The sequence below is a fragment of the Amblyomma americanum genome, chromosome 5, assembly GCF_052857255.1.
Source record: "Amblyomma americanum isolate KBUSLIRL-KWMA chromosome 5, ASM5285725v1, whole genome shotgun sequence".
In the NCBI taxonomy this organism is placed as follows: Eukaryota; Metazoa; Arthropoda; class Arachnida; order Ixodida; family Ixodidae; genus Amblyomma; species Amblyomma americanum.
The window spans coordinates 170,991,854-171,014,938 of record NC_135501.1 but is presented as its reverse complement, the minus strand read 5'-3'; the positions used below and the strand labels follow the sequence as shown (position 1 = coordinate 171,014,938).

Sequence of the window (23,085 nt, the reverse complement as noted above, 5' to 3'; positions counted from 1 at the left end):
AAGTTGGCAGCCAATGTAAAATTATGGTTTTCAAGCTTTCTTTCAAAATTATCGTCATTTAGAACTCTTGAAGATATCAGCTCCGAAAAGCATGCACCGCAACGAAATCCGACGCCATGTTCCTCTTGACTGCCACACCTGCAGAGATTGTTTTTACTTGCTCATCTTATGGGCAAACTTTTGTATGGTCTATAATCATCCCACTAATGGGGCTACCTGCAAAAAAAAACTGAAAGAATTCAGAGAGAAAAAGCGTCTTTTAAGTATGGAGGGGGGGGGGGGGGGTGAAAAGAACGACAGCTGTGTCACGAAAGGCGCGGGGGAGGGGGTTTAGGCTGTTAGTCACGATGGCGCACTGCAGGGATGTGCTGAATGGCGACTTTCTTTCTTTAGTTGAGTTGGAGAGCGAAGTCCCAGGGCATATACTGGAGGCAGGTTTCCTTTTTTGCGGTTGATATTGTTGAGGGGTGGTTTGGATATGCCAGGATTCCAGAAGCAGCCTTTTGTGGTAATTTCTTTCGGTTCCGAGGATGCAGGTTTCTTCGAAGTTGATTCTATGGTCGGAGTCCTCGGAATGTTCGGCTACTGGGTTGCGCTCTTTCGCGAATTTGCGGACGTCGTTTTTATGTTGCCGAATTCTTTCTTTGAAATTTTTGGTTTCGCCGATGTAGCTTGCACCGCAGTCGGCGCATGGGATTTGGTAGACAATGCCTTGTGCTCTTTCTCTCGGCGGCCGGACTTTGGGAACAGGTGGGCAAAGCGCAACAGTGTTTGTGGGCTTGTGCGCAACCTGGAGACTCGACTTTTTCAGGATTCGGGCGATGGTTTCGCTTACCCCTTCGACATAAGGTACAGTGACGTATTTTGGTGGTGGCGTTGGCCTTTGTGCGTTGATTTCTTGATGAATGTTGTGTTTTTGACGTCGAATGGTTTTTTGAATAAAGTATTTTGGGTAGCCGTTTTGGGTAGCTGAAATATTCTGCTTGAATTAATTTGAGGACCAGTAGTCTTAAAAAGAAAAAAAAAATGAAGGGCGCTTTAAGCTCCTCTTTAAGGGTACGAATCGATAGTTTAATAGTTATTTGATGCCCATAGATACAGAATCGATTATTTTCGACTTGAAACTCATAGATCCCTGGTAGTTATCACACCACTCCTGGCGCAGTAGTGCAGTGGTTAAGCGACGCCGCCCTGCACTGTGATGACAGGTGCTCCCAAATGCGGGCTTGTGCGAATCAAGTTGCTCTTTTGCATCAACCAATAATTAATTTAACTGTCGCCTGCGACTGGAGTCAATTTGCTGACCAGTCGGAGGGCGGGTTCTGATGACGCCATAAGGTCACGTGACCTACGTAATCTACCTGGCTGCTTATCCGGGAAGTTTTCACTCACAACGCCGCCACCGACTACGACAACGCCGAATTTTCTTTACAACGGGAGCATTAGCGCTATCGCGTTAAAACATACAGAACAGTTACGTTCCTTCACAATATAAAAAATTAAGTGCCCGAAGAATTGTGACTCTTCCATAAAGCATGCCGCTAAAACAGAGCTCGAAGACTTTTTACTTGTCACACAAAGTTGGCGAACGAAAAATTCGAATATAAGCAAGAGAAAAATACATAAATAAATTCTGCATTTCATTTGGGACGTACGTTATTCAAACGCTAAGAACACACGCCATAGTAACACTCAACACGGCAATGAGCTTGGTTTTCGAAGAAGCTTGCACAGAAACACATCTGCATTTTAGCAGAATTTTCATGAAAATACATTGGCCTAGATATTAGTCTTCTGTCAATTATGCTATATCATCTTCAACGTCTCTACATTACGCGAGATGAAATCCATCAAGTTGTCGATGTCAAGCTGAAATGCAAGGCGCTTGCTGTCCGATGCAGTTAACGTTTTTCCAGCTGAATACAATATTCACTGAATAAATTTCACGTGCCATATAGCACTTAATGAGGAGTGTTTCTTATGCCCACTGACTCATTACTCGATTTCAATCAGAATTTCAAAAACCGTGGCAGGAACGAGAAGTGAAATTACAAAAAAATATGCCTTGGTGACTTGTCTTATATAGGGCAGGCCCAATTACTCTGAACACAGTGGTTCCACTCGCTCACCACAGAAGAGATGGCGATGCTACGCTCTGCAACTTTCTCGCTTGCTCTTTGCCTCCTGGCTTGCTTGGCCACCGCTGAAGAGAACGGTAAGCATTTTCACTGCTATTCATACAATTTAAAAGCGTAATTTCGCGTCTCCCAGAATAATGTTCTTGATAAGAAAAATCACAGCTGCACTATTACATTTACGGCCATTAAATTGCAGTTTAAAAATTTTGCAAAATTTTTTAAAATTTTGTAACCTCGTTCACGCGACTTATATTATAGTATTCCATGGTCTATAAATAATAGGTGCACGGGAAACTTCTCAGGGGAAAAAGGCGACTGTGACATAACACATATCAATTGAAACATCGCCTCTATAACTGCATGCAGAAGTGAAATTTTAGAGGGGCCCGCTAGGGTCACAATGCACAACTAGCCACGGCAGCACCTTCCCTATCGAGAGTAAATTTTTATAACGATGCTTGCGGGTTGTTGACGGAGTTCCCGCATCGTGCTTCCATCTTAAACTTAATACGAATATCTGCATCTATGATAGGGTGCAGTCTCACTACACCCCAATGCCATCGCACAAAGATATAATATTCGTTAAAACATCCACAATCATAAAATGTTTTCTTCTGGCCTTAAGACGCCGTTGTGGCCGCTGGCAGCAATGATAGCTCATAGCGGCTGCATAGTTAGCAGCCTCGAAAATGAGTCGCCACGCCTTTCCGAAGAGATTACCCCGAGCCTTCGCAGCTCCTGGGTCTTAAAAGGAAACTGGTAATACCCATTGAGTCATTCATTCATCTGTCTTATCCATCCATCCATCCGTCCGTCCGTCCGTCCGTCCGTCCGTCCGTCCGTCCGTCCGTCCGTCCGTCCGTCCGTCCGTCCATCCATCCATCCATCCATCCATCCATCCATCCATCCATCCATCCATCCATCCATCCATCCATCTATCCATCCATCCATCCATCCATCCATCCATCCATCCATCCATCCATCCATCCATCCATCCATCCATCCAACCGTCCGTCCGTCCGTCCATCCGTCCGTCCGTCCGTCCGTCCGTCCATCCATCCATCCATCCATCCATCCATCCATCCATCCATCCATCCATCCATCCATCCATCCATCCATCCATCCATCCATCCATCCATCCATCCATCCATCCGTCCATCCATCCATCCATCCATCCATCCATCCATCCATCCATCCATCCATCCATTCATCCATCCATCCATCCATCCATCCATCCATCCATCCATCCATCCATCCATCCATCCATCCATCCATCCATCCATCCGTCCGTCCATCCATCCATCCATCCATCCATCCATCCATCCATCCATCCATCCATCCATCCATCCATCCATCCATCCATCCATCCATCCATCCATCCATCCATCCATCCAGTTGTGCTGGAGACATCCGAAGAGTAACGCAGGATATTTAACTAGACGTGATGTGAGGGTGCGTTGCATCTACCAATTTCGACACCATGAAAGAGAGAGAAAACCTCAGTTGCTGTTTCTGATAGCCTACCTTTCAGTGAGCCTAGAAGCTGATTTGTTGTTGGGCAGCATATGTCCTTTCGGAAAAGGCATGAAGCAAAAGCACAAAAGAGCTTGCCTATAGGAACAGTGAGGGAAATACATTAAGAGATTGGTTTTTACAAAAGCCGATTGCATGGCGTTTTACGACTGCGCAGCCTATCCTTCGGTAGATAAAGGTGAATCTATTTGTCGTATTATTATATATAAGCAAGAAACCACTTTCCAGGCATTATAGTAAATGGCCTTACTTTAAGACTTGAGAACTCCGCGCTTAAATTTTGGATGTGCAAGCCTCAAGAATCGGAGTCATAACTCTCTTGATGTCATACGAATTTATTTGCTAAAGTAACTGACGTTAGCAGTACCGTTACTGTTTTATTTTGTTGCCGCAAATAAAAAGTTGGATGGGATACTCTAAACTCCGCCTTAAATATACGGCGCGATAGCATAAATTGGTTAATGCCGACATATGATAATTCGTTATTTCGCACTTTACACACTAGGTTGCTCATCCGGAGCATCCTCTCGTTAACTGCTACATGCCACGGCTGTGAGCTTGCTCGCCATTCGGTGGGAAGGTTACGATGACGCCACAAGGTCACGTGACCTAGGTAACCCACGTAGGTTGCTTCTCCGGAGGTTTTTCGCTCACGACATCGACGCCGACGTCTACGCCGATGACGATGTAGAACGGTGGCCTTAAAGATTTCAAATTAAATCCTGCACTTTTATTGAAAGTCACCTCTTTGCCATCAGAACGTCTTGATCCATCAATATTGTCGAGCATGCATTCACCCTAAGCCTCCCTTTGAGCAGACTTAGGATTTGATTTTCAATGTTGTGGCTCCACACCCCAAAGGAGCGCTTGGTCTCACTTTTATATTTCTGAAGCTCGAACGTGAAGAACGTTGCCTTAAAACTTAAATATGTGGCCGTCTCGCAAAAGGCTTCTTGATGTCACAGTGAGAATGTTACGTATCAGGCTTTCCTTTAAGGGTGAACTCAGAAACACACAATGAATACGACGTTGCTAGGCGTACAGTCTATAGCACAACGCTTGAAGCAGCTAGAAAATGCAATGAGCTGCTTTTGGCAGTCTTGCATTGGCCTTTGCATTCAGCTAAGCTTTAGCCATCATGCAGCTCTGAAAATGGGGAACCAAAGTTTCTAACACGCATCCTTTATCAACTTTACTTTTAAAATCTTGCAAAAAATGATCAAAGAATAGCAAACATGGTAATTGAAACCGCAAACAGAGAACTCACAAGAGCGAATGCAAGTAGCAACGCGTCGCAAGTCGTATTATCAGACATGTCGTTGTCTTCAGCGAATACCAGAAATCGCACTTTTGCCAAGTAACATACTGTTTCTGGGAGGTGCTTGTTATAGATTTTCGCGACTGTAGTTAAAAATGAAAAGGGACAAATAAATATTTGCCACGTTTATTTGCACAAAATTCTCAAAAGGCAGTAGTGACCAAGGTTTTAAAAGAAGTAGAAGGACCGCTAGCTTCGACTGATCATGCTTCCAGTTGGTAATGAAACCGTGAAATATACTGTGAGCGCTGTTTGATAACCGAGACATGCATTACGGCGGCGTAGATATCAAACCTAGCTCACGCAGTCGCCTTTAAAAGCCCTACAAACACTAAGAAAAACGCTGTTAATTGCCTTAGAAAATATGTAATCAGTGCGCACAGAAACCTCTTCAGCGGTGTACCAGGTAATTTGAATGCATGCGTGGACTACCTTTTTTTACTCTAGATGCGACAGTGCAATAACAGTTCTAAATTTGCATTATACTTCGTTTCATGCGTGTGTCTTCAAGCTAGCCCTCATTATTGCATTGCTTTAAGGAAGTATGAAAGAAGCTGAAGCTTTAAATATATATCGAGCTGTATTCGACTAACGTAAGTTGTTCACGAACACAATCAGCACAATGATATATATCAGAAATGGTGTTTTGTTTTCTGGAATTGTTACTGGTTTTGCCTAAATTTGTCCAATTTCCATTCGGGGCCATCTTTTTAAAGAATGCCTACAACTCTCATGAATCTATCACTGATTGATTAGCCTGCTACATGAACCTCGTCTGTAAGTTACTGCCAGTGAATCTCTTAATGCTTACCTACTTCTAGAGCGCGGTTAGGTACAGACATAACTTCACGCTTAACAACCGAGAGAACTTCTCTTTTCTAGCAAATAGTTGAACCGCCTTCCTCATTGTGAATGCTAGTAGCGAAAATAAAGTCTTCAGCTTTAGTGCTGCAAAATGTACCCATCAGAATTTCTGGACTCTGTGGTGCGCATTCTTTTTTCCATTGACACTACCTGTATTGCGCTGAATTATCAATAGGCAAAGGCAGCCCTGCAAGAAGCTTTCTCTGTATATACTGAATTTTACAGAATCCAAGGGACCTGATTCCGAAGAAAAAAACCCCTTGGAGTCCGTGCCACTCCCGAACAGAAATGGGCCAGTGAACTATGGTGAGTATAGACTGCTCTTGAGTTTGTTTAGTCATGTTAGCGAAAAATAGCCATGAGTTAAAACATATTTCAAATATTAGTAAAACGAGAGGTAAATATCTTGTCACCAACAGGCAGATGTGAGGTCGCAGGCATAGAGTTGAAATTCAGCATGTTTCTTTTAAATTTCCTAGTCCTGGATATACAAAGCACCCTTCACGTGCGCATGGCCGCTTCTTTTCTGCTTGGAGCAGAGGCCACGTATGGCTCGGGATGAAGCGAGTATAAACCATAACAGGTTGTAGGAGAAAAAGTTGTGACCAAAGCGGGTTTATTCTATGCGGCAAGATTCGTCCGTGCTTCCTGGGCTCGGTAATTTTTGTCCATTGACGTACCTCGCGAAAAAAACTAATAGTCTTGGCGGAAGAATTGCGTCTTATTAGATAATAAAGGAAATAACTAAAGAACTGCTTCTTTTTTCTCATAATTTTGTTCAGTTTCAGAACTGAAACAACTCCATGTTGTCGTGACCAAAAGGAATTTTAAACTTTTGTTTCTATGTGGAAATAGAGAAGTTTACGCGGACAAAAACTTTCAAAGCAAATGAAGAGTAAGGACTGTCTTCTGGCGGATCTTGTTGTTAAAAAATTCATTTGCATTGAGATTACCGTGGGACATTCCTATCTATCTAGCAGTCTTCAGAAATCAGTCTTCAGATATCTTCAGAAATAAGCTCCTAAGCATCCGCTACGACACCTTTCTTGAAAATTTCACCTAGCAGCCCTAACAACGCCCACTCAAAACGAAGCTGTTAATATATCTCCATGCATTCATACATTCTTGCATCCACCAATGTAGTTGTGCTCATGAGATTCAAAGAGTAATCACAAGCATTTCAACTGGGCGTGTTGTGGGGATGGGTTGCGTCTACCAATATCATTTTCACGGCAAAGAGGAAAGAACCTCATGTGCGGTTTAAGCTTGGCGCTAGCATTGAGCTTAGTAGCCGATATGTTATCCCTCAGAGCAGAGAACTTTTCAAAATGCAGGTGGCGGAGGCACAAATACGATATGAAAAGGATAGTGAGGGCATTTTCACCCTACAGTAAAAATTAATTCGTTGAATTTTTCTCGTTATGTTGATGTTTCTTCTGTGAGAAAACACGCGTTTATAATGAAGAGGGTTGATATTTAACAAGAAAATTCTCCTTGTTCAATGTATTTAATATTGTTACGCCAAATTTGTCAAGAACAAGCGGATCATATTTAGAGTTGAATGGCATTCTAGGCTGGTCTCGGTGTTCCCCTTCCTAACTGTCTCGGCTCTACCCCAATTTTTTTTTCAAAAAAAAAACAAACAGTTATGATAGTACCCGTTAGTTTTTTTCTAATTATAGCAGGACATGAAGTTGGACTAGTCGGTTCATAGTTGATAGTTGATAGTTCATCGCTTTACATAAATAAAAGCTGCATTTCTGTAAAACTAGCACATTTTTATTAGAACGCACCGATTTACCAATACAGCCAAATGTTATCAGATACCCCGTGTCCCTTAAGCAAACTTATATCTAACGATTAAGATTCCCAGCTCCACGTGCGGAAAGGTTTGTGTTTGCGTTGGGTTTAGTGGCACATCAGCAGGTAAGCCCATCATGCGCCGAGCACAAGCTACAGAAAGTTTTCTGCAGAATTTTATGAAAAAGTGAAAAGTGATCGGTGGCTCCTAAAATGCTAGTTTACAATCTAGTGATGCCAAAGGAAAAGCATTTCAAAAATGGGCATTAGTAAAAGCTTTAAAGAAAGTCGGGTAACCTCTGTAACCATCATTGCCTGAACAAGGATGTCGAGGCTCCCAACCAATCTAAAAAAGACCTCAGCCTTCTTCCCAGGAACGAGACCGTGCGGAAAGGAAATGCATTCTTCCTAGTGTACATTACAATGCTAAGATAGTAGGGATGATCTCATTAAAACATGCTGCAGTCCTCGGACGAGGCTTCACGATTTGTTAACCGAAATAGGTACGTACCTGGGGCGCACATACAGCACGACGTAGAACGCATCGCTTATTGCACCTTAAAAATAACAAAAGCCGTCCTTGGTAGTTTTCTTTTGGCCTTTGCGGCAGGTTGTGTTACTTCGAGCATCTAGCCCTCAAAAACGTGTTCATGCATCCTTCATCAGTAGTAGTTTTTATGTCCTCTTGAACGAAGATGGTAAGGAATTAAAGACGTGGCCATTCAAGCCAAAAGACAGGGTTGGTACGTGCCCATGGAAGTAGCCAGGCGTCGTAAGCCACAATATCATAAAAGGCCTTGTCCTTTCTATATGTATAAGAAAGCACCCTTCCTGATGACTGGTGATGAATGGTGATGAATGGTGATGAATGGTGATGATTTATTTCATTGTCACAACGGCAGATTTTGCCGTAGAGCACCATAGTACAAGGTCATTTTCTTTACAGATGACGGTGTCTTAGACCAATTTTCAAGCATTTGACCCTAGCTGAATTCCTTTCTTTTCGAATGCCATTTGAGAGTATTGTAATTTTCAGGTGTAGTGGATATTTTCCTTCCACTCCAGATAACACTACCCCGGGCTGGTACAACACTGCTGATGCGATGAGCTTTCATTTGAGTCCTGATGATGGTAACATACCTGTGTAACCAAGCTCAACTTTCTAAGTGTGGTAGTGTCAGGCAAGCTATAAAATGTGAAGCGACCTTATGCATAATTCGATATGTGCCCATCGATATTTCCGGACACCACTATGCGTATTCGTTTCATCATGACAGAGTACCAGAATCACGCTAAATAGTCGGTATGTAAAGGCAGCACTGCAAGTTGTTTTGTCTCTTTATTTTGAATTTTACAGATTACAAGGCTGGTGGTTACGGACCACCACCTGCATATCCATTTTATGGTGGTCCGAGTCCTTGGTCATGGCCATACTATGGTGAGCAGAAAATGTCATCGGTTTTTTTTCTCTGTTCTCTCGTAATGCTAAGTGTCGACAAGCCGATGAAATCAGAACGACATGATAGATGGCTATGGAATGATTTAATGGCGGACGGCCTATCACGTGCGCTCTTGCCTCCGCCACTGCCCATTTATTCCATCGTCTTCTAGTCTGCTACACGACCCGGTGGCCCCCGGTTCCGATTTCCACAAAGTTCTAACGCAAAGAGCGGAAATATGCTCTATAGAAAATGCATTCATGGGAGGAAAAAATCGCGCTATGGTTTTTCTATTAGAGAGCAGAGAAAAGCGTTATATGTATAAGAGGAAAGGTATAGTACTATACATTTTAAGAAGGCTCATAGATGGCGACAACCGAATCCGGGTATCGGCTTGGTCTATTGATAATCGGATGCGCTACATGTTCGAGCAGGGTGGCGCTTTCGCTCTTCCTCGCCGCCTTTTGTTGCTTTACCTGTCAAGGTGTTAACGTGCGTCTCTTTTTCGTGGAGGTCGGCACGCTAAGCTTCTTTCACTGTCATTACTGTTGCACGCACCGTGCCTTCTTTGCAACCTCCTCGCTGTCAGTGACAGTCAAAAATCTCTCGCTATTTATGGACACAGCAAGCAGCATGATCAGGTACGCGCTAGTGGGGTGAAACACAATGTTTAATCCAGCAAACATGTTAACTGAAGATTTCGGCGGCATGACCCGTCAAATGCTGTACGCAGGCGAACTTAGGGCTAACAAGATTGCCTACTTTTAAGCAGCAAAAAAATGCGAGGTCATTCTCAGTGAATGAGAAAGCAGGCAATACAGCGCGACATTAAAAAGAAAAAGAAAAAGTGCAAGAAAGTAAACGCGCGAAGAAAGCTCAGGAGAGCTTCTAACTGTGCTCATGACAATATGCTCTTGAATCTCTAAAGACGCGTACCACAGAACTCTAGAGAAAGTAAGGAATTATGAGGGAGTAAAAGTGCACAAACATTTCTTAAAGTTTACACCTTTCATAATTTCCGGCTAGCAAGGACTGCTACTTTAAGCTCAGAGACAGTGGAACAAACTCTGTTGGATCCGACCTAAAATACTCGTCAAAAAGATTGTGTTCAAGTACTCTGAATGAAACCAAATCGGACGTCCATTTGGCAGAAAGTTGGCAAAAGACAGACAACACTGGCCCATAAAAAATAAACATGGTGCGACGAAAGTAAAAAATTGAAGAAATAATCAAGTAGTGAGTCTGTACTCAAAGCGGACTGCAAAAGTGCGCAATATGTAGTTGCTGACAAGAAAAAAAAAAGCTGTTCTGGGCATTAACTTTTCCCAGGTTCTCTCACGCGGATAAGCTAAAAACGGTGATGTTGAAGCCCACAGAGAAAACTTCATGTGCATTGAGTGCACAACTAAGTTATACACTAATTTCGGAAAGACGTCTCATTCCGGTAAAGTTGTTGATTCTACATCATCTATGGCCGCCCCCTCTCGTTATCTTAAAAGCATCGCTGCACCTCTACTATTTGCCGCAGCCCGACGCTAATATTAGCTTAATGAACCACCCTCTTACATGCAGTCGCTCATTTCGTTTGGTTCATGGGGGTGTAACGTCCCAAATCGACTCAGGCTATGAGGGACTCCGAAGAGGACTCCAGAAATTCCGACCACCTGGGCTTCTTTAACGTGCACCGACATCACACAATAAACAGTTGGTCGTGTCAGCGCCGAAGCCAATCAAGCTGCCTAACCACACCATCATGTCTTAGCAAACAAATAATTTACTGTTGTCCTGAAGTCAACGTTTAGTTGTAGAGACCTGCGCGGATCCAAGACTCAAAGGGAGAAGTTTCTCATACACCTCTATGGCCCTTACCGTAATCTTCGACAGACGGCACCATTAAATTGTTGCTTAGGTCATGCTACTCCCGTTACCACTCTTCATTAACATGACAGCGAGATAGTGTACACCTCAAGCCAGAGAGCCTCTCATCCCATTTCTATATAAACTGCAACTAGGACGGACACGTGCATCCGCAGGAGGAGGGGCGGGCTTTATTGATTATTGGAGATGTTTGCCTGGTGATAAATTTGTCAGGCTATTCCTGATTACGGTGGAAAAAGATGCAACAAAAGAGATGCACCAAAACACTCGCGATCGAAAAAAACTGATGCAGGATTTCGAAAAGCTTTGCACAGACAATCTTCTTTGAGAAGGCAGTGTGAACACAGGGTGTGCTCAACATCAGCTTCATCGTTCCTTACCTCTGGGCATTGTTTTCCTCTTGAGCGGTTCTGCCGTGAGAACGGTAATAAAGACTACTCCTCAAAGCCGAGGTTTCAGCATTTAATTTGTGTATATCGGTGGGCCATGGTTCACCACAACAGCACATTGCATCGCGGAACTTTCCACAATGTACACATACTGGTTCGACTACGGCAGATGGAAGTGACGCGCGCTAGTGTCAGGGAAGCAAAGAGCAGGGTTTTTAATTTACGCAATGTATTTAGAAGAAACAGGTCCAAAGAGTTTAAGAGGAAGGAACAAGAGTTGACATTAGGGCGAGGGCATAGCGATATATTCTACATGCAGATTGCGCTACGATACATATACCGCAGTGCAAATTCTTCCGCAGCCGCTGCTCAGCGGGCGTTCGTCAAATTGCGTTGGGGCTTGTCGAATGTGACTGTTCTTACTAAGTTGGTGTTATTCAATTCATTCTACTTTAGACGCCCACTCTAGAGAAAGTGATGTTGCCCTTTAATGACATATGGCCCCATTCTAACCAAGAACTACTACTTTAACCACAATCAAGCTTTTGTAACAAATAAAATTAAAAAAAAACTTAAGTATAAAACAGAAGTACTACTACCACCACCATCACCAATTTTCAAAAGCGAACTGCGATGACGCCTCTAATGACTTTTGCTTAGAGCTGGCTGAATCCTAAGGCACACCGCAATGTTCTTCGAGGTGATGACAACGCAGTTCTTTTCGTTCTTGTTGAGAGTTTTATCGACTGATAGGAAAGAAAGTTCAATTTTTTATTCAAACCTTACCAATAAGTCAGTATTTTTCTTCCCAAGAAAGGACTTGAAGACGCAAAGAGCGAATCAGCTAAGTTTCAGTTTGAACAAAAATTGAAAAGAGTCCTTATGAGTTTAGGCTGAGTCGAAATCGCGGCCATATTTTCAGAAGGAGTAGATAATTTTTTTGCCTGTTCAGAGCCTAAGCGCCAGTTTTTTGGCTGGAAATATGAAAAACTTATTGAATTATTCTAAGAGAAAATCAGCGCAACGAAAAGTCTGGGATTTTTACAGGACCAGTTGATTACCGAGGGCGTGCACCTGTTCCCTACAATTACTATGGCGGCTGGGGCCCTCAGAGTGAGTAGATGTCATCCTTACTCAATTCCTTTGAGTTCCTGTGAGAACACAGTAAAATCGTAATTCCATTCAATGTAGGAGAAGGTAAATAACTTTTTATCTAATAAAGTTGTGAATATACGCTTTTATTGCACGAGATAAATTTTACGACTCGTGACATTTCTGAGATGGAGCTTAAAGCTGCTAACTGGTTCAAAATTTATAATTTAGGCGTTTCTCGACATGTTGCTCCGAATTAGCCCACGCGTGCTTTACTTTCGTTTTCCGCGGTTTTATTCGAGCGAGATTCGTATGTGCGACAGCGATCGATAGACTGTCTCCTAGTGAGGGAAAGTAGGTGAGTGTTAGGCCGGAAGCTTGAAAGGCAGCGCGAGTGTGTAGCGTTGACACACTGAGCTTCCGTAGCAATAGCGGGTGAGGGAAAGAACGATGGAAGCGGCGATGCGGGATTCTTTCGATTTTAGTACAGCTGCAGGCGTTGGCAAATGTCGTGAACAGTTTCATAGAGGTCTACAGAGCGCATATTCTGACATATTTAATCGAGTATGGCGCATTACGCGACATAGCGTAAACGCTACGTAATATATTCGTTGAAAAATCAGATTCACCGGTGATTACGCTGGTATGTTAGCTTAGAGCCTGCGTGTGAGGAAAAAAGTACCAATTAGCATTAGGGCCACAATTACTTCGGCGTTACGTCCGCTTCCACGTTACGTCCGCTGTAACTAAGAACTTGTTCAACACCCTACAAAGGCTGCTGCTGAAGACTCACATGCAGTGGTATTTTTTTTTATTTTTCGGTAGCGGCATCTGCCAAGTGAAGTTTGCTTTTAACCTTTTCAGGCGCTTTGTATACAACTGATGTACGATATAAACTTCGTGCTTTTCCCAAAGTGAGCTGCACCTAACAGTCATTTTTTTTTTGGCTCCTGCGCAGCAGGGTCCTTGCTTTTGCCGTTACGCTCGCTTTCTGGGCTCAGTATTGAACCCAAAAAAATAATATCTTTAAACCCATTGAGCATGGTAGCATGGCCGTAGCCATTTTTAGGCAGACAGGTTTTGCCACTAGTAAAGCTACCTTTTTTTTTCTGCCAATTCAAATTGCACGTGCATCTTTGAAACAGACAATGGCTCCACAGATCCTCAGCTTTTTATTTCACGAATCGTGGGCTTCTGAGGTAGTTTCGAACAATTATGGCACTTTCGATAAAATTTTCTTCATCCCTGGAAAATATAAATCACTAGCGCTTTTTGGTCTAAAACTAATTATTTATATATCTTGACGCCCGAATAGGCTATTTAGACAAATAAATATTTGTTTGCAATTGAAACAAAAATTGCGCCGGAAAGGGCTACTAGATACTTTTTGTTGGGCGTACGCAATAAGCCTGGGTACGCCACGCTCTCTGCGTTGCGTACGCTGTAAATGGTGCAAACACGACACTTTTCGTTTGCCGTGCTGTATAGAATCCCTCACGTTCACTTGTACACAGTGGCGCCATCTAGTTACGAGAAGTTAAACACATGAATCCTGGGCTAAAGAAATTTTGCTCCCTAATTATTGATAAGGGTGGGTGCATTGCGAGCCTCTTTTGCTATCAAAAATAAAAGCTATGGAAAGAGAAGAAAATGTATCAGCTGAATAAAAGCTGGAGAACTGCGCCACCATGCGTCACAGCTATCAACAAACACACTGCATATAGTTAGGCCAAAGAGCTTCAAAGTCGCCGAATTCTCTGAAAGAATAGGGGCCAGTTGTTGCTTATAGCTTTGGGTGTGAGCGAAACTGCGCGAAATGAAAGCGAATGCCAACATTTACAACGAGCTATCTCGTTGAACAAAGCAGCGGCGACAGATATTTATTCATAACTGGATGAGCAGCATGCTGTCATCTTACGAACGCATCCCATAACATGCCCGTAGCGCGCGCACGCTATGTTTTCCAAATCCAATTCCACTTTATTTCCAGCCTACAAGTTGGGGGTCCCCTAGGGAAAAAGCTGTCACAGACAGCTTGACTGGGCCCTGGGGGCCTACAGGCAGCATCACGCAGTGGACTTCACAGCACAGTCAAAAAGATATATGAACATGAAGCTCGCACCTAGAGCAAACGCAGTGTTTACACTTCTTAATAATTATACATACAGCAGATGTCCAAAATGAATATGAACATGAAGCATATACAAATAGGAAATACAGTGTTTACACAGTGTTTACACAAGAGTTATAAAGTAATATTTCAATATAATGTATTTCATTTCAATACATAAAAGCAAAAAGCCAATACACGCTAGCACATTAGGATGCAAAAAAGAGTTAATCGATTAATAACCAACCAGTTCGGTCAAGTAGTGGTGTCAGTTCTTATTGGTCAGTGCCATTAATTTGGATCGCAGTAATACTCATTGCCTTATCAAAAAAACTTCTTAATTCTTGTCTAAATCTGTTAAGCGGCCCAGTAAAGTCAATGTGGGTTTTTGTTTATAAGGGTGATGGTATGTGGTAGTCAAGAGTGGACCGACCATAATTTGTACGTGTACGCGGCACTGGTTTTAGTTCCTTACGTAAGCTGTAAGCATGCAAGGGAGGGTGTAGCGTGCGTGCTGCTGCAAGACGCGCCGTGATGTGTAGCGTTCTGCGCATGCGCATTCGCTACCCGAAGTGTCATTGCGCGCATAAGCTTACTGCATACGCTGAAATGAAAGTGTCTAATACTGCCGCATTGCACACAAGCGTATGTGTTTCGCAATATCTACGAAGGGCGTCCCCGTGCGGTAACGCCTTCGGGCAATGCGGGGTAATTATTGAATAAACAATAAAACATGTTCGTATACCATAGCGGGACTGCCCTTTTTTAATCCGTGAGCAATTCTAGGCTGCGTCGGCGGTTTCGTGTCATCAAAACGTGTCGAAAGCAGTTGTGACGTTCCCAGAAGAGGTAGCATCCAACCAGTGGTTGTAAACGAAAAAGGGTGATGTGAGGATGCTGCGCAAAAAAAAAAATCAGAATCGTATGATTAGTTATTTATTTATAGCCAAAAATGTCCAAAAAGTCGGCGGGACCGCAGCAAGGGTGGCACCAAATTTGAAAACACCGGAAGTGGGCGGAGCCAAAGCGTGGCTCCTAATTTGAAAAACCGGAAGTCTGGCCTGAGCGAAGAGGGCGCCAAATTTGATAGTGCAAAGGTAGGCACAGAGGGGCAAAGAGGGGCAAAGAGAGACAAAGAGGGGAAAGGGGAAAAAGGGGAAAGAGGAGTGAATAGGCGTGAGTGCTTTCGCATTCCTCCAATGTGGGTTACCCCAATGATCTCGAACGTTTTCAAACTCACCTGGAAATTTGTACCACTATGTCCACGTGATTTCTTGCTGCGGAAGCGAAATGCTAAGGAAAGTACGGAATCAAAGCGGTGTATAAAACTAGCATAAGGGGAATTATTAGTTTATTTTTCGTGGTCCTGAATAGCGGAATGGCGTGGGGAACTGCCGTTGGCCAGCGAAGTGCTATTGGATTTTATGGCTCTCGTTTATTCTTTCTTGTAGAGGGTTGAGCAGTGGGTTGTTACATTTATATACACAGATGCACAAACGGGCACACTCTCAGGCCCGCTATTATTAGTGCGAAAGCGCTACTCCAGACATATCAACCCCGAGCAAGAACATTGTCTAATTGCCATAAGATGTCTTGTCTCGTGCTCCAAACTAACCATAGCCTATTTAAGTTACTACCCGAGCTTCCTCCCATTGGCTGCAGCTGGCGCGACGCTCTCCCGAGCTTACCCGAGCTTCCTTCCATTGGCTACAGCTGGCGCGACGCTCCTCCGAACTAACCCGAGTTACTCGGGTAAGCGTGGGTGAGTTCGGAGGAGCGTCGCGTCAGCTGGAGCCAATGAAGGAGGGCGTCGCGCTGCCAGGGTTACGTAACTTTGTGGCGTAATCACAGGTTGCCTCGGCAGGTGGCAGTTAAGTCAATTATTGTTCATGAGATGTTGCTGAGGAAGAGCAACGTCGGTCGCACAATCCCTACCGGTGGCTGTGATAGAAACAGCTACCTGCCTGTGCAGTTGCGCATCGCTTAACCGCTCTTGAAGTGGTATGAGGAGTCGCCGCGATCTATGAATGTTAAGTAGACAGTAATCAGTTTTTCATATAGGGGCCCTTATTGACTAGAGCGATCGCGTCATTCCCTTAAGGCGGAGGTTAAATGTCCCCTTCAACTGAAGAATGAACACATGCTTTCGCACGTGTACTGGGTTTACCTATGTTATTCCTTTACCGCTTTTTTGCCAAGGCATCTCTTCACTGCTCGCCTTCTCTTTTTTTGAAACATTACATCAGTATATTCACTGCGAGACATAATAATGAAGTGCATCATGGTACATCGCTGTAACGTCCCCAAGAACTAGGCCCACCAAATTTCAAAGCTATATCGTAATGTTCCCGTGTCGCAACAAAGCCGGTGTCGTAGTCATCGACACTGTTGGCTATGAGTGATAAATCCTGATAGAAGCGAATAAATAATAAAATGGATCTCTAAAGAACATTGGGTTACCTTGAGTTTGATGAAAATCGGACACAGGACCTTTAGATTGCGAGACGCGTACGCTACACATATGCCAAGAAGGCTCGTTGGTTCAAGCTCAATGCATGTGGTCGCAGTCAAAACGTTGTGGACATTGACCTAATGAAATGCCTTAAATACATAAATTGATACGAACATGACTACCTTTAAGTATGTTAACTGGGAATTAGGTAACTGAGTAGGCGATGCGAATGGGACCGGTTAACGATATCGTGTTCTACACTTAAAGGCGAAATTGAGGTTGCCATCAATTTTTTAATCGCGTGTTTTCTTCTCCACAAAGGTTTCAGGCGTCATTGTACAAATAACATGCCATAGAATCCGCCTGATCTCCGCATATAATTGATAAAAAAATGTCTTATCCCGCGACTTTCTGGTATGTAGAGATTATCACCGCTTCGCATCATGTAAGAGCTAAAAAACAGGCGTACAGTTGCGACTTTGTTGTCAGTTCGAATAAATTCAGCACTCAAACTAGCCTGATCTGAGAGCTCTAATGAAAACGAAAGTAGAAATCCCCTCTATTATAGCACTTTGTTGTTAGATGCTCACAACCGAAATTCAAATTGCAAACCTTGTAAAAGAAACACGTTAAAAAAAACTCGTTTACTGTCAACTTGCAACGAGATAGTTGGCAGGGAGATCATGAAGGCGTTCTTTATCACGAACATGTCAAATGCTGGCTTAGCATGCCTTCAATAACGCAGCGCCGCTAACATTTCATTTGCAGAAAAGTGGCCCAAGCAGTTAATAGCAGAAAGAAGTAACATGCATGCTCGGTTATGGCACACGTCTTTTACTACCTTGTTTACCAAACAAAATTCAACTTGACAGTTACGCCCCATTTTGTCCTTGTCACCACTCAGCGCATTGAAATTGCAGAGTACTGCATTACCAACTCGTCTTTTTTTCTTCCTTAATTGTTATCATTAATTGCTTATATTAGCGCTAATTGTCCGTTATTGGAGGTAGTGTCTCGATATGTGGCGGCAATGCGGTTACAACGATACTGTTGTAGACTACCCAATCTCAGTATAATGATTGCGCTGATGTACTCTGATACGTTTGAATGTAACAGCAGCCAGAAATAGGCGTTAAAAAGAAAAAAAGTGACAGACGATTTAGCGTGATTAGGCCAAATGCGTATTAGGTGCTCTAAGACATCGGTTTACACTTCGATTTCGGTTCCTGTTACAGCCTATGTTCAAGAGGGCACTGCGATAGCGGTCTGTTTGACAGAGAGAGAGAGAGAGAGAGACAGAGACGTTTAATGCATAGAAATGCTTTGGTGGGCTCTCAGTCCAAGAGCCCTTTAGCTATTGCCACCGCTCTTGCCCGGTTCACCAGCGAAACCTGGTCCTCCGAATGTGAGCTGGACAGAGCCGCCTCCCAGTCATCAGTTGTTGGGTTATTGATTCTTGGAATAGCTGGTTTGTTCTTGCATACCCATACCATATGGCATAAGTCAGTCACTTCCGCAGAATGCGCAATGAGGATCGTACGAATATGAAAACATATAGCGGAATTTAACGGGGTTATAGAAGTTTTCGGTTGCAATTTCCTTAGGATTACCACTTGCTTCCTGTTGAGACTTTTGTGCTGTTCGGTGTATACATTCCTTGCTACTCTTAATTTTTTAGTAAGTCCCTATAGATTTATAGCGGTTTTGAATAATCCTGTTCCTGCAAATATTGTCGTTCCTGGGGTAATAGAGCGCGGGCAGAAAGGCGATATGATTATGGATTTGAAATGTCTGTCTTTTTTTAGTTCTGAGCATTCTGTTTGCGTGCCTACCAATACTTCCTCTGGTACAGTTACGACATGCAGTATAGAAGTTCGTAATAGCCCATGATATCTTCCGGGAAACCATAGCCAAAACGATCGCCGCCAACTTCGCTTGGGATCCATTGCCCACAGATGAAAGTTGAAGACGACATACAGAACAAAGCGCGAGAGAGTGGCAGTGAAACACGAGGGATGTGAGGCTGCGGTGATGGCGTAGTGGTCTAATCCAGTGGCCAGCAGAGCCTATCTGTTCACGTCGCCGCGAATTCGAAACCAACTAGTGGGCACAAAGTGTTTTGTTATAGGGAGTTTTGCATCGCTGTCCATAAAGCCTGATGGGAGGTTCCCCGTAACTTGGTGGGTAGGTTTCCACATGCCCACCGTGGTAGGTGGGCCACCCGCTAGACGCCTCAGACAACCCTTGATGAAATCAGCGTGTGAGAGTCTTAGTGCTTGCGCACGTAAATAAAATCATCGTATTATTCTCCAGTACTCTACCCACCCGCATTTCACTTGTACTGAGCGCCGAATAAAAATCTATAACTTCCCTGCTGTTTACAGATTTGGACAGGGGTTTCCAACGTCCTTATCCTGGTGGAAACGGTGACTACTATCCTTACGGTAAGTTTGGTAATTGAAAACTGCCCTTATTCGCTCAATTTTTAGCGTGAAGAGCATCAGAATTGTTCATAACGTTGAATTTTTACAAACAGTTTGTTGAAGTGCCTTTAAAATATGAGATTCATAATGACGCAGCTGCCTTCCACCACTTGTGTTTGGTTTGGTTCCTCACCACAACCACATATGGGAGGAACCCGTTTCCTCCCCACTTGGAATCCTACGAATTGCATGAAGGATTTTAAAAAGCTGGTCCGATAATAGTGGAGAACCATCAATGTGTAATTGATACTGATCTAAATGGCACCCTCCTAGTACGCAGGCTGCATGTTGTTCTTGGAAGAAACATGCACAAAATAATAAAAGGGCGTTTGAAAGGGGCTCAGAATAAATTGGCGACATGACTAGAATGCTAGAGGACGCCAATTCACAAATATGCTCGAACAAGAAATATTTGATGTGCTTTCTTTAGGCTAAGTTATATACGGTAAAAAGTTGAATTTGCGCGTCTCCTCGCTTTTCCCTCTCCTTTATACTCCTCTAGTTTAACGCTAAACACACACCACATAATAGAAAGGAACTCTCCCGACGAAACGCGGGCGCTACTCGCAACTCATTCATTGAAGGGAAGATCAAAGTATATACTTGTTCCCTGACATTCGCAGACGCAACTTTCAACGGATCTTGGAAATGAGCACACAGGAAGTAAACAGATATGGTGTGATAGAAAACTTGTCTCCCTATCGTAGATAACAATTGAAGTGCCACTGGCACTTTCATGCCCCGCACTTTTCTGAAAGATGTCCCGCTTTTCTCTTCTCCCGTCAATTTTCGCACGCTGAAACGTCGGCATTGGTAAGCCGGCACCACCCGCTCGGCCCCTCCACTACCTCTGCCGGCTGCCAACGTGCGCGGGAGTTGCCTGGAAGGGGAAGAGCTTCCTTATCTGGCGAAGTGGCCACTGCCATGGCAGCTGCGTGACGTCTGAACGAGTTGGCGCGGCGAACCAATAATAATCCCCGGCTGCTGACGCCACTTGCACGACATGACATCATTTGCCATGTTTCACACGAAAGCTCGGCATCGCTGGTCGCCGCGAGGGGCAAAAGCGGCAATGTTTAAACATGTATTGTAAATTTTCCTGTCACTTTTGATGTCTTCTACGCGGCATCAGCACTCGCTGGCCTGTACTCTAGAAAATGCAATAGTTTATAGCGAAGCTCGAACACCCTTTTCAGGGACCCTTTAACACTCGCAAATAGCGCTTACGGGCTTTTAACAGAAGTCTTGCTTTTTGTTTTCGACATTAACACTAGTTTTTATCTTCACACATGAAGCCTAAGCCACGTGGACGGCGCTGTTCTCTTTACACCGCGGTGATAGCCATGTTTGGTGTCATCTGGAATGGACGACAGTCTCTTATTCTACTGTTCCGCAAATACGGTTGTTTGCTAAAACCGAAAAGAACATAGCAGAAGCGCGGCGCTGCCATGTCGACTCAGAGAGTATTGCTGCAGATGGAGAATTTGGGTTTTTTTATGCTGTTTATGGAGGTTTAATATGCAAAAGCTACTCACGCTGTCAGGGACGCAGTATGAGATGGACTGTGGAAGCTCTGACCAGCGGGGGTTCTTTAACGTGCAGTGACATTACACAATAGTTTAATTTGTTATTAATATAAGGAATAAAATCGCATGCAACCAACGTTTCAAAATTAGCGCCGTTATTTTCGCGGTGTCATCTATAACGAATTGTTTGTTCAGCACCTTACGAAAGGTAATTGAGTGCCAAGTGATCTTTCTTGCAATGACTGTTAGCCAATTAATGCCGAATGGCTACTTCACTCTGTGCCCAAACCAGCGAGTGATAACGAGAGTTTTGTCACCCAAATTTTTACACTCTCGTATGGGTTAAAGTTAGGGAAAAGCACACGACGCAAGGCCTAGAATTCGCTTATTGTCTTGGAGTTACGAGATTTATCATTTACTTTTGATTTCACCTTTCTCTCTTTTATTGTGAGATAAAAACATTTAAAGGTTAGAATAAGAAAGCAACGCACAGAAGCGGTATAACAGAAAATATTTAGAAATATATTTTTGAAATTTTAAGTCCAAAAAATAATGTTCGTAGGACTATGAGCTAACACTTAGCAGGGTACTTAATATGGCGTGCCTAACCGAAACACCAGCCATAGGCATGGCTATTCTTCCTGGGCCACAGATAAAAATTGATTTATTTCTAGCGCTGGCAATGGTTCAAAAGCTTACATGTTCTGATGACGTAAAAATAGGTTAGACAAGAATCAGGCGGTCTAGTATTTGTCGCATTAGTAAAACTCCTGCAGTGGATATATCCTGAGGTGTTTTAGGAGATTTAGAAGAGCAAGGCCTGGAGGGCGGCTATTACATATTAACGGCGAGGAGCTTCAGCACGCAATCCATACTTTCTTTACTGGTGAACATACTTCAAACGCCTTTGTGTTGGTGTGCAAAAATCTCTTTCAGATATCTACACTCAAGCCTTCATCTCAAACATAGGCGTGACAGCAATGGGATTACTTACTGCAAGGTTTTTAGAACCCCTGCGGTACACATAAACAATACTTGTGGGAGAAAAATAATTTGCTCTTCCTCGCTTATTTTGACGAAACATCGTGAATGAATCGATGAACTCTTTTAAAGAGCGTCATGGGTCTTGACGGTATAGCAACCTGGGGCACGTTGACGCAACTAACACGTGAGCAGTACTCACGGAGATAATTTCTATGCGAGGCAGTTCTCATCGTTTAAACTTACTTTAACTAGTTAAGGGTTCCGACAACAAGAGTGATGTCATAACAAGGAAATGTTTGTCTTTGCAGGTGAATCCGGTGAAAATCAAGACAAGAAGAAAGAGGGTAATGAATGATCAGAAGAGCCGTGAAGATTCAAGGCTTGATCGTTGATTTTCCTATTAAGGAGCAGCGACCGGATACATTTTTGAAAAATAAAAGTTTCTTGAAAAGGAGGTTTTCACTTCAGGTTGAAAAGATGTGCCTGCATGTTTTGTTCTAATCGAGACTAATAAAGTACTTCTTTCAGGCTCTCCTATTCCGTTTTGGACTTCATGTCTGATTAACGTTCCAAATTTGAATATCTTCTTGTAGTATGCGTTCTGGTAAATTTTGAAAGTCATCGAACTGGGTGTTAAAATTAAACTTGACTGGGTGTCGCGCCAAAAAAGTATTCTTTAAAAGGTTTCTTTTTCGTGCGTAAAAAAGTTTCAATGTTTCAATCTCTTAAGCAACTATGATGGCTATGGCCACATTTTGTGACACTTTTGTACTAACGTCGAGCTTACGACTTCTTCAGTAATTCCATCCTCGTCCGCCTTGGCTACACACATTGCCGGATTTATATGGTCTGTATTGAGAATGTGCAGACGTAATGTAATTCTAACACTTACTGTACAAGCATCCCCATATATTTGGAAGTGGTCATTCTCTACTTGACATTCAGTGATCGCGCGCAGACCTCCTACCCTCCTTTCGCAGTTTTGCAGCAGTAAACGATGTGCTACTTGGTACAGACACCAGTGGAGCTTCTCAGATTCATGTAGTTCTTCCTGTGCTGTCTCTCGTGACCAATGTTCA

At 43.3% G+C, this 23,085-nt stretch overlaps 1 protein-coding gene across 1 annotated transcript; it reads left to right on the top strand.

Moving 5' to 3' along the window:
• Positions 1-2,075: 2,075 nt before the first annotated feature.
• LOC144133019 (uncharacterized) lies at positions 2,076-22,457 on the top strand. Its single transcript, XM_077665806.1, has 6 exons — positions 2,076-2,215; positions 6,079-6,159; positions 9,011-9,091; positions 12,407-12,472; positions 19,398-19,457; positions 22,315-22,457. The coding sequence occupies exons 1-6, from the start codon at positions 2,140-2,142 to the stop codon at positions 22,359-22,361; spliced, it is 411 nt and encodes a 136-aa protein (XP_077521932.1). The 5' UTR covers positions 2,076-2,139; the 3' UTR covers positions 22,362-22,457.
• Positions 22,458-23,085: the final 628 nt, after the last annotated feature.

What these genes read in the sequence shown, in the direction of transcription:
- LOC144133019 (XM_077665806.1), top strand. Translation starts at nt 2,140, where the DNA reads ATGGCGATGCTACGCTCTGCAACTTTCTCGCTTGCTCTTTGCCTCCTG. An exon ending in TTGGTCATGGCCATACTATG is followed by an intron (nt 9,092 to 12,406) that starts GTGAGCAGAAAA and finishes GGATTTTTACAG; the next exon opens with GACCAGTTGATTACCGAGGG. An exon ending in TGGCGGCTGGGGCCCTCAGA is followed by an intron (nt 12,473 to 19,397) that starts GTGAGTAGATGT and finishes TGCTGTTTACAG; the next exon opens with ATTTGGACAGGGGTTTCCAA.